The 11,860-nt window shown below is 46.9% G+C and overlaps 1 protein-coding gene across 1 annotated transcript in view; it reads left to right on the top strand.

Moving 5' to 3' along the window:
• Positions 1–8,924: 8,924 nt before the first annotated feature.
• The window catches only part of ADCY5 (adenylate cyclase 5), a 61,156-nt gene continuing 58,220 nt past the window's right edge, over positions 8,925–11,860 (top strand). Inside the window, exons 1-2 of the mRNA XM_040485035.1 lie at positions 8,925–9,033; positions 9,284–9,468. Coding sequence (XP_040340969.1) covers positions 8,925–9,033; positions 9,284–9,468 — 294 coding nt within the window. The remainder of the gene's footprint in view (positions 9,034–9,283; positions 9,469–11,860) is intronic.

The following is an 11,860-nucleotide window of genomic DNA, read 5'->3' as shown; positions in this document are numbered from 1 at the left end:
TGAAGACAGCAGAGAGTCTGGTCCTTTTAGTTCAGAGCCACTGAGATAGACAAGCTACCTCCACAAAAGAAGACCTCATCACAAAAGCCCCCAAGCAGAGGTAATGCGGCTTTGCTCACCAAAAAAGCATACAGCAGTCTTTGTAGGGAACAAATTTCTAAGAGGTGTCACTATGATTTTTTAAAAAGTTAAAAATATGTAATATTGTTAAAAAGCCATTTAACACCTCATTGAGCATGGTGCAGTATACACGGAACTGTGCTGATAGGACTTCCAAGAGTATATAATTTAAGATGATCCTTCCTTGATTTATTGTATTTTATATCATAATAGGATTCTACCGAGGTCCCCTGAGCTTCCCAGCACCACCGTGTAGAACAAATGAAATCTGGGGCAGGCGGAAGGGGCTCTTGTCAGTCTTGTCAGCTCCTTTGATTTTGGGCTCATTTGGTTGCTAGTTTTGTGTGGTTGCAAATAGAAAAAAGGGCTAGAACAGGAGGGGCTATGCCTGTCCTTGGGGCTGGGGTCCCAAAAGAGGACCTTTCTTCCCTTCCTAATACCTAGAGCAGTGGAGAGCTGGTCCTCAGCCCCCAGGGGCCCAGAGTGGGTCTGGCTCCTTGCAGCCAGATGGGTGGATTTGGAAAATCAAATCCCAGCTTTGGCTCGCACTTAATTGAGAAGATTTCAGACTTCAATGTGAAGAGAAAGCACTGTGGTCTGTGCAGGAACCACAGAGGGTGGAGGACGATCTGGAAGAAGGAGTAGGGTGGAGTAGGTGCTGAGACCCTGCCAAGGGGGAGGGGGTTGTCAGAGCTGGGGGAGGGCAGGTTTGAAAAGCCTCCCTCATCGGATTGCCAGGTAAATATGGATACCTGGTTACATTTGAATTTCAGATAAATAATTTTTTAGTGTAAGTATGTTCCAAATATTGCATGGGACATACTTATACTAAATTTTTTTTTTATTTTTTATTTGAAATTTCACATTTAACTGAACATCTCATTCTCCCCATCACCAAATCTGGTTCCTTGGGGTGTTCTGATCCTTACCTCTGCCACTGCCGCCAACAGCAGATACACCCTGAGAACCGTGGTGCAAGAGGCAAGCTGACTTGTCCAGAACAGAAGCCATGCAAAGTAACAAATTGCCAGGGGTTCGTCTCCAACTCATTTCCTTCACTTCTGTTCATTCGCCATTCCTCTTTGTCTTGCGCCTGCCCCAGGATTGGCGAGTAGCAAGCCTATGGCAGTGGTTCCAGGGAGCCTCTTGAAAAGTCAGAGAGGCGGTGATGTTTGCAGCACTGGAGGTCTGCTGCGGGGAGTTCTGTCAGCCTCCGCGAGGAGGCGCTGCGCAAACCACGGAGCGCTGTAACTTCACCCTGGGCCAAATCAAACCTGCAGCCTGCAGCCTGCAGCCAGCAAAGAGATTGGATTTCTGAAAGTGCTGGGGTTTTAGAAATACCGCCACCACTGCCGCCAGCATTGTAAATATTCATAGGCAACTCCCCTGGGTTTCCACCCAGAGACTAGAATTCCAAACATTCCCCTCCCCCGGGGTTTCTCCTGGTGTGGTCCTGAGACCACCTGGACCCAAACCATCTGCTCGGCTTGTTTTAAAAGCAGATGCTGAGGCGAATCCCAGGGCTGAGGTTTGCTGTATTGTCAGGTCCCCTCGTTACTCTGCCTGCTGTAGGTGCACACACACACACAAACACTCGAGTGTGCACATGTTCTGTGTGGTTAGATACATCCCTCGAGGTCCACGCAAGGGAAACCAACAAACCCTTAATTAGGCCTTGCTTCCCTGCTGTTGTGAATGATACCTGTTCCTATTTACTAATCAACTCTTTTACATAAGGACAGGGTTTATACTTTTACTGTGTCTGCAAGGGGCTCAATAATTGAAAATTGTTTTTAGTGGAGAAGAGAGCCAGTCAGCATTTGGACCCTTGTGCTCAAGGTGTGAGATCAGGTTTAAGCTACAAACTCCTTCCTAGAAGAAGGCTTTAAGCAGAATTCCATTAGATTTTACTATGTCTCCTCTCCATTCATAACATTAGTGTCTGCACAGGAGCATTAGCATCTGTGAGAACTGGGGAGCAGATTTCTGCTTTTTTGGTGAGTGGTGTATGTGTGTGTAACAGACATCGATCTCTTTTTCACTCTCAGGTGAAATTGCCACAGTCATCCTTCCCAATGACTTTGCTCAAGACCCCTGACCCACACCCCAGCACCCTGTAACTGCTCACCCCGTTTTGTGTTTAGTGAATGAGAGAGAGAAACACTGAGACACACTAAGCTGAGCAAAGCCATTTGGACCCCTATTGGGTTACTGGGCATCATTTTACCTGGATTTGCACCGTCTGTGGCTACTGGCCTTCTGGCTGCAGGAGGGGTCAGATTACAGCAGGAGAGACCAGGAGGATTAGTACTGAGATGCTCCAGCGGCCAGTTGATAATTACCTTCGGGGTCATGTCCCGAAATAGACTCTGGCCCCTCTTTCTCCCCTCAGAGAGGGAAGGCTGGTCTTTCTCTGTTTGCCTGGCTTTCCCATTCTTTTTTTTTAGTCCCTCCTGCATCTTACTCCTGTTATTTTTAAGTATAATTTACAAGCAGTAGAATTCACCCCTTCTGGTATACAGTTGTGTGGGTTTGACATTTGACAAAGGCATACAGATGTGTAACCACCAACACAATCAAGATCTGGAACCGTTCCATCCCCCAGAAGGATTTCCTCCTGCTGCCCCTTTTAGTCATCCTCTCCCTCCAGCCCCTGGCAACCACTGGTCTGTTTTCAGTCCCTACAGTTTTGCCTTTTCTAGAATGCCATGTAACTGACCTTTTGAGTGTGGCTTCTTTCAGCATAATGTATTTGAGACTCATCGACGTTGTGTGTTATCACTAAATCGCTCCATTTTATAGATGAATAATATTCCATAAACACTCCTGCACAGGTCTCTTTGTGAACAAAACTTTTCATTTCATTTGGGCAAATACCTAGGAGTGGGGTTGTTGGTCATATGGCAAGTATGTGTTTAACTTCATGAGAAATGCCAACTCTTGTTAATTTTATAGAGAGAGTACGAGTGGGGGAGAGGGGCAGAGAGAGAAAGAGGGAGAGAGAGAATCTTAGGCAGGCTCCATGCTCTGCACAGAGCCCATGACCCTGAACAGAAATCAGGAGTTGGGGGGCGCCTGGGTGGCGCAGTCGGTTAAGCGTCCGACTTCAGCCAGGTCACGATCTCGCGGTTTGTGAGTTCGAGCCCCGCATCGGGCTCTGGGCTGATGGCTCAGAGCCTGGAGCCTGTTTCCGATTCTGTGTCTCCCTCCCTCTCTGCCCCTCCCCCATTCATGCTCTGTCTCTCTCTGTCCCAAAAATAAATAAAAACGTTGAAAAAAAAAATTAAAAAAAAAAAAAAGAAATCAGGAGTTGGATGCTCAACCAGCTGAGTCACCCATGCACCCCTACCACTTTTTATTTCTAATAGCAAGGTCTGAGAACCCAGTTGCCCTGCTTTCTTACCAGTGCCAGTGTGGCAATTCTTTTTCCTTTTCCTTTTCAAATTTAATTTTAGCCATTCTAATAGTGCTTAGTAGTATCTCATTGTTTTTTTTTTAATTTGCATTTCCCTAATGGGTAATGATTTTGAGCATCTTTCTGTGTGCTCATTTGCCATCTTTATATCTTATTTTGTGAATTGTCTATTCAGATCTTTTGCTCTTTTAAAAAGTGGGTCGTTTTCTGCTTGTTGACTTTGAGAGTTCTTTATGAATTCTGGGTACAAATCTTCTTATCAGACATGTGATTTACAAATAAGTTCTCCCAGTCTGTGACTTGTCTTTTCATTATCTTAACAGTGTGTTTTGAAGACCAGTGTTTTTTGGATGACATCTAATTTTTTAATTTATCATTTCATGTCTTTTATGGATCATGATTTTGCTGTTGCATCTGAGAAATCTTCACCTAACCTGAAGTCCTGTGTTTTCCTGTAGAAATATAACAGTTTCAAATTTGCATTTGAGCCTGTGAACCATTTTGAGTACATTTTTATGTATCTTTTGAGGTTTGAGTTAGGCCTATGGATAGCCAATTGTTCTGGCACCATTTGTTGAAAAGATTGTCCTTTCTTTATTTAGTCGCTTTTATATATTTGTAAAAAATAAAAGTATGATATATGATTTGCAGATATTTTCTTCCATTTGGTGCGTTGTCTTTTTAGTTTCTTGATGGTGCCTTTTAAAGAGCAAAAGGTTTTAATTTTGACAAAGTGTAATTGATCTTTTTTAAATTTTTGTCATCTGTGCTTTTGGTGTCATGACTAAGAAATCATTGTCTAATCCCAGGTCATGAGGATTTACTCTTATGTTTTCTTCTGAGTTTTATAGCTATAGCTCTTACATTGAGGTCTCTGATCCACTTTGAGTTAATTTTGTATATGGTGTGAGGTAGGGGATCCAACTTCATTATTTTTCATATGGATATCAAGTTATCCTAGCATCATTTACTGAAAGGAGTAGTTTTCCCCCACTGAACTGTCTTGATACCTTGTCAAATATCAACTAATCATAAATGTAAGGGTTTATTTATAGACTCCCAGTTTTATTCCACTGAACTGTATTTCTGTCCTTATGCCAGTATTGCACTACCTTAATTACTGCAGCTTTATAGTAAGTCTTGCTATTGAGTAGTGGGAGTCTTCCAACTAGAACATCTTTCTCAAAATTATTTTGGCTATTCTAGTTGCTTTGCTTTTCCATATAAATTATCAACTCAGCTTGTTAATTTGTTAATATCTAAAAAAAAATCTTGCTTGGATGTTGATTATGAATGTGTTGCAGCTATACATCATTTTGGGGAGAATTGACATCTGAATAATATTGAATTTTCCAACATGTGAAACATGGTATATCTCTCCATTTATTCAGGTCTTTTTGATTTCTTTCATCAGTGTTTTATAGTTTTCAGTGAACAGGTTTGCATCTTTTTGTTAGGTTAATCCATAAATATTTCATAGATTTGGTGATATTTAAATGGTAGTTTAAAAGATTCCATGTCTGATTGTTTATTGCTTGCATTAGAAATGCAGTTGCTTTTTTTTTAAATTAATTTTTTCTTTTGTAAATGAAAGATAAGCGATGCATGGGTTTAGCAAATTATCACAACTGGGTTAAGTCTTGTCTCTGCCTTATCCCAGTTGTGTATATGTGTGTTAATAGACTGAGTCATTGACTGACTTTATTATGGAAGAAATATTTGTCAAGTATTGCAGTTGCTTTTTATATATTGATCTGGTATCCTGTGATCTTGTATCTTTATATTTTTAAACTTGCTTATTAATTCTGGTAGAATTTGGAGGAGATTTTCATGACACAATCATGTCATCTGCAAATATAGACAGTTTTATTTCTTCCTTTCCAATCTGTATGCCTTTTTCCTGTCTTTTTCCTGTCTTATTGCATCATCTAGAACCTCCAGTACAATGCTGAATAAGAGTGATGAAAGGGCACTATCTTGCTTTGTTCCTGGTCTTAGCAGGAAACATTCAGTCTTTCACTATTAAGTGTGATGTTAACTACACATTTTTGCATATGCCATTGATCAGATTCAGGACTCTCCCTGCCATTCCTAATTTTTTTAAAAATGATTATTTATTTTTGAGAGAGAGAGAGACAGAGTGTGAGTGGAGGGGTTGCAGAGACAGACAGACAGACAGAATCTGAAGCAGGCTCCAGGCTCTGAGCTGTTAGAACAGAGCCCAACATGGGGCTCAAACTTAAGAACCATGAGATCATGACCTGGGCTGAAGTTGAATGCTTAACTGACTGAGTCACCCAGTCATCCAAATTTTTCTTTTTTTTTTCTTTTTTTAATGTTTGTTTATTTTTGAGAGAGAGAGAGAGAGAGTGTGTGTGTGTGTGTGTGAGAGAGAGAGAGAGAGAGAGAGCACGAGTGGGGAAGGGGCAGAGAGGGAAACACAGAATCTGAAGCAAGCTCCAGACTCCCGAGTTGTCAGCACAGAGCCTGACATGGGGCTTGAACCCATGAACTGCGAGATCATGACCTGAACCAAAGTTGGACACTTAAATGAGTGAGCCACCCAGGTGCTCTGAGTTTTTCTTTCTTAATCGTTCACTGATGTTGAATTTTTTCCATATATTTTTTCAGTAACTACTGAAATAACTATATGTTTTTTTCTATTTAGTCTGTTAATATGGTGAATTACATTGATTTTTCTTTTCTTTTGTTTTTTAATGTTTATTTTTGAGAGACAGCACAAACGGGGGAGGGGCAGGGAGGGGGATAGAGGATCTGAAGCAGCCTCTTAGCTGACATCAGCGAGCCCGAACTCACGAACTGGGAGATCATGACCTGAGCCGAAGTCGGGTGCTCAACCAATTGAGCTACCCAGGTGACCCTACGCTGATTTTTCGAAGTTGAACCAGCCTTCCATTCCTGGGATAAAGCGCACTTGGCCATGTGGCATTATTATGATACAATTTCCTGTCTGAAGGCGGCTCCTCATCTTCTCCTTCCCAGTTTTTCCTTTCTCCTGTTTTTAGTCGTCTGGTACCTTCCTTTCCTTTCAAAAAGGAGCATGCTGGAGAATATTCTAGTTAGGGAAGAACATGTTCCAGCGTTCCCTGAAGATTGTGCCTTCAGCCTTCATCTCCTCATTTCATTCTTTTTCCTTATCTCTTTCTCAGTGGTCCCAGTGACTTCCTAGAGGTATGTCTTCAGGGTTTTCCTTCAGAGTCACTTGCATTGGTTACTACTGTAGGCCACAGTCTATTTCTTCCTGAACCTTATCCCCCTGGTCTTAGGGGCTCCTCCTTCTGAGTCAGCTCTGCTTTGCCTGGCCCCCAGCCTCATATAAATCTTTGGGCTTCTGTGGCAGCCTCCTGACCTGTCTCCCACTCCCTGCATTACTTTTGCCCTTGATGAGTCGTCATCTTTTTTTTTTTTTTTTTTAAGTTTGAGAGACAGAGCATGTGTGTGGGAGGAGCAGAGAGAGAAAGAGGGAGAGAGAGAATCCGAGCAGGCCCTGCACTTCAGCCCATGAACTGTGAGATCATGACCTGAGCCAAAGCCAAGAGTCACACACTCAACCGACCGAGCCACCCAGGCGCCCCCGGTTATCTTCTTGAAGCTATGTGCCCATGCTGCTGCTGTTTCCTTCATTAGTCCTTCATGCTCCTATTTTGTAAGGATTGTGCTAGGCCTCTCAGCCTGACATTCAGATGCCCCTTCAGTCTGGCTCTGGTCTGCCTTTCCAGCTCTATCTTCTCTCTATGGACTTCTCTTCAGGATCAGAAAGCCTGGATTATTTATTCAAGGATCCTGAGTACCTCACAAACATGAGTTTAGTGGATACTCTTTCCAGGGATGTCCTTTCCCATGCCTGCCAGACTCACCAATTATGCCTCCAACCCCAGGCCCAGTGTGCCCTCCTCTGCCCTCCTGCCCCCCATGCTCCCCTCGTCTCCCTCTTGCTTAGTGTGAGGCAGTTTCTGTTTCCTATCACTGGTTCTTTGTCAGTCTTGACCACTTATCTCTTCACCTGGATTGTAAGCTTCTGTAGAGCAGGGGTTTTCTTTCCTTGTGATAAGTAGGTTGTGTTTTTCTCTGTCATGTTTTTACATGAAATGACAATGGTAGGATTCTGAGGTGGATGGGTTTGGGATGGGGCTTGGGGGAGTTGTGAGTCAACATAAGAGTTGGTGGAGCTGGTAATCTGAGTTTGCCCTTTCCCTGAAGGCACATCCAGGAGGCATCTGGAAGATATCCAGGAGGTGGTTGAGGGGAGCTTATAATGTCCTTTAGCCAGGAAACCAGAATTTATTGTGTAGCCAAGGAGAGAGCAGGACTTTGAGACAGGAAAGAGAGTCTCTTTCTGTTCATGGATTGGGACAGTCACGATAAAGGATGTCTCCAGGGAAACATGGCACCACATCCCGCATGAGCCCACATGGCCTCCAGGCCTAAGCTGGCTGAGGACCCCGGGTAGAGGTCAGAGTACCTCAGAGCTGGGGTGGGGAAAGCCTTCAGGTGGAATGCAGACCTGAGTCAAGGACAGGAATTCTAGGATCCAGTGGACAAAGAAGACCCTGGAAGAAGAGTGTGGAGGGCTGTCTGCCAGGTCACCGCCAGGCAGCTGAAGTCCCAGAGGGCTTCTGGAACTATAACGGAAGGTTCGAGGGCCAATTAGGGTTACCCCTTCTGTAGTTGAGACTAAGAATTAAGTTTTTCAAGGGAGGGATGGAGTCCTAGAAGCCTGAACATCTTTGCATGGCTTCTGTCCTGTGTGGCCTAAGGCCAGGGCAGGACCAGGATTAGTTTACCTAGATATCCCAGGAGCTGTACCTACCAAGAAAAAATTTGTCTCAGCAGCACCATTGCCAGGATCTGAAATGTGCTGTGAAACTTGCTTTCGTGGGGTGTGTAGTGTTGTGTTTTGCTTTCCCTTCACTTTTCAGTAAATATTCCCTTCCAAAGAATTCCAACCTTGTCTCTGTGACCTGAGGGGCAGTAGTATTTTTCCACACACATACCTCAGTCAGCACGGAGAAGGGCACTAGAGAGGAGCAGAGGGTGATGGTGGATGCTCTCCAGCTGGTATGATGGAGTTGTCAGAGGGCTGTGGTGCTGGTGCAGAGAAGGAATGGAAGCCGAGGAAGAGGAGATGAGACCAGCTATTGCCACTGATCCCTACTGTCTGGGGACCTTATCCGTCTCTCATTTCCCAGGGGATTTAGCACAGTGCTGGGTATCTCATGGGTAGCCAGCAAGTGCGTGCTTCATCGCAGTTGATCCCTGAGGAATAATAAGCTAATATAAAAATAATAATAAGCTAAGGATTCTCTGCCAAAGGGTAGCCCTTTGTCCTGCCCTGGACTTTATTGTACTTTCAAAAAAAAATCTCGCAATGCTTATGGAACCTTGCAATGCCCCTGCCACCTCCCACAATACACAGCTCCATCACAACATCACCAGTATCCCCAACCTTTTCAGCGCTGGGGCTATGGACACGTTCAGTATGATTATTCAGAGACTTGGTTCTTTAGGGCCATAACCTGTCACAGGCCAGCCAAGTTTTGGCCTTTGAGGAAGTCAGAGAGCCTGACCTATTATGCTTGGCTACTCCCTGTGGTCAGCCATGGGTGGGTGTCCTTGGCATTGGTTTGCTCACAGCTAGGTGGTTTTTGCTAATGTGGAGGCTGGGGGCCCTATGCTTGGGGGCCGGAGGGTCAGGGTTGGGGCTCCAGTGACTGGTTGGAGCTCCAGGCCTGAGCTCGGTGTCTTCATCTCTCCCTCTGCAGCTTGTTTCCAATGTCCTCATTTTCTCCTGCACCAACATTGTGGGTGTCTGCACCCACTACCCGGCTGAGGTCTCTCAGAGACAGGCCTTCCAGGAAACCCGGGAGTGCATCCAGGCACGGCTCCACTCACAACGGGAGAACCAGCAACAGGTGAGTAGGGCCCTCTTGTCCTTTCGTGGCTACAGGGAGCACAGGCCCAGGACCTGCCTTAGCCCAGCTGCCCGCCACCCCCCCCCCCCCCCCCAGCTCAGCTCCTTGTAGCTGCCCTGCCTTGTCTTCCGGGCAGGGACCCAGCCAGAGGGGAATGTTTTCCCTGGAGGGAGTCTACCATTTCTGGCTCTGTGGGCATGCTCTAGGGAGACTTTGGAGAAAGAGCTCTACCCCAGCCCTTGCCCACTGCCTCCTCAGTGTTCCCCTGTGGACTGCAAAGAAGCCAGGCTGCCCAGGCCCTGGGCACAGAAAAGCACCCTCCACCTGTCCCCAGTGCTGATGAGGTGAAGGAGCGTCTGCATGAGCATTCCCACCTGGGATTCAGGTGCTCCCCCATGAGAGAGGAGAGAAGGGAGAGCTGTCAACCCCTGGGACACCCTCGCCAGGCACGTCCTCTGTGCTGAGTTCTGGGGTTTGGTTGGTTCAGAGAAAGGATGATGGTTGTCTCACCCTAAACCTCGTCCTCGGAGAACTTTTGGGAGGGAAGTAAGCCACTCACGTGGGCCAGAGACTTGCAGGACTTTTCCGAGTGAGCACTGGGGCAGGGTGTCCTGCCCCTGTGTGCTCTCTTGGGTAAGGGAAGGGCAAGGACTGAGGGCTGGTCAGCGTTCCCCTCCTGGCTGCCTGGCATCCTGTTTGGGGTTCAGGACCATTGTGTCATCTCCTGCGTGTGAACCAGATGAGGTCTGGGGACCCTGGGCCGCAATGGAGCTGAATAGCTCTCAGGCAGGAGCTCCAGAGATGGGACCGTGTGACCCCAGGGGAGCGTGTGGGCAGGTCAGCAGGGTGACGGGGGCCCCCACTAGACTTGTACCAGTTGTAGTTGTTAGAGATGAGGTTACTCCAAAGCAGGTTCTCCTCTCTTCTTATGTTTGTGCCTACCCAGCAAGCTGAATGGAGTCCTGCTGCCTTCGAGCTTGGGGATAAGGGAGACAAAGGCCTAGACAGCAGTAGTCCCCTGCACCCTCCTCGCTGGCACAGAGCGTGTGCTGTGGACGTCCCAAGTGCCCTTTGACCACAGTGTGAGAGGGTCTCTGACTCCATCTGGATGCATCCTGAGGAGTTAATGGCACGGGCTGGCCATATCTGGATGGCTGAGCAAGGGGGTGACGCTCTGGCACCATTCCTCCCCGCCCCCGCGAGTCGCTGCCTATCCCTGCTTCCTGTCCAGCCCTGCCGCTGTGGCCGTTGTGTCCTGCCAGGTCCCCAGCTCATGCTGTCCAGTCGGCGGCCTGGCTTGCCCCAGGCATTCTTTTGGCCCTGTCTGAACTCCTGGTCCAGCTCTTGAACGAGACCCATGCTCAGCAGTGTCCCTGAGTCCTCCCACTGTCTTTGTCTGACATGCTTGCTGCACGTCTGCAACCTACTGGAGGCCCCTATGCTCCTCAACGGCCCCCTCTCTCATCCCAGTTCCAGGCTCTGGCATCTCTTGCCAGAGATCCGTCCCTTTTTGTGTTAGGGAGTGTCCCTTCTCACTCCTGGACCTTGTCCCTTCTCCAGTAAAAAGAACATTTTATAGCTCATCACCGTTTACTTGCACTAGCCCTGGACAGGCTGGACATTCCAGCAAATCCACAGGGATTTGGGAGAGAAAATCTGTTTGCTTTACCATGTTCTGAGCCAAGATACCAGGGAGGAGAGGCGTACTTACTGGGGGTGGATACTCCTCACCCAGCCAGAGCCTTGTGGCTCTCGGGCCTTCCCCCACCCTTGGGTCCTTGGGAACACTCCTCGGTGCCACCTGATAATGGGACTCAGAACTGTTCCCCAACGCCCCCCCCCACCTTCCTGACCCTCAGCCCAGAAGTGGTTATAGTTGTAGGAAGATCTTTCATGGATATAAACCGTATGTAGCACACTTTCTCCCAGCTGTCTTAGATTTCCACAGAATTGCTCTTTATTTTGTTTTTGTCACCAGTAACCATTTACTGAGAGTTCAGTAAATAGGAGGTGGCCTTCAGTGGCCATGTCCACTGATGCTCAGGGAGACCAAGCTAACCCACAGAGAGCACCCTCGCTAGATTAACAGTGTTTTCCAGGCCGCACGCAGGCCGTCAGCTGTGGAGCTGAGCACAACACAGCCCCATCCTCGGGGTATCTCATTGCTACAGGGAGACCCTGTTAACAAGTCACCAAAACCCCGAGTGATCAGGGATTCTGTAGGAAGGCCCTGGGTGGTGAGGGGGTGCTGCTGCCAGAGCCAGGAAGGGGGGAAGCCTGAAGGAGGGCTACCAGCCATATGTGAGGATGGTGAGTCTAGCTGAGGAGATTGTGTGCAAAGGCAAGAAAACACCACCAGCAGCTTGGGAAGCTTCCCGTGGTTCTCTGTGTT

This window comes from Herpailurus yagouaroundi, unplaced genomic scaffold (assembly GCF_014898765.1).
Source record: "Herpailurus yagouaroundi ecotype Mexico unplaced genomic scaffold, PumYag 162, whole genome shotgun sequence".
NCBI lineage: Eukaryota > Metazoa > Chordata > Mammalia > Carnivora > Felidae > Herpailurus > Herpailurus yagouaroundi.
This window is presented reverse-complemented; position numbering and strand designations above follow the sequence as displayed.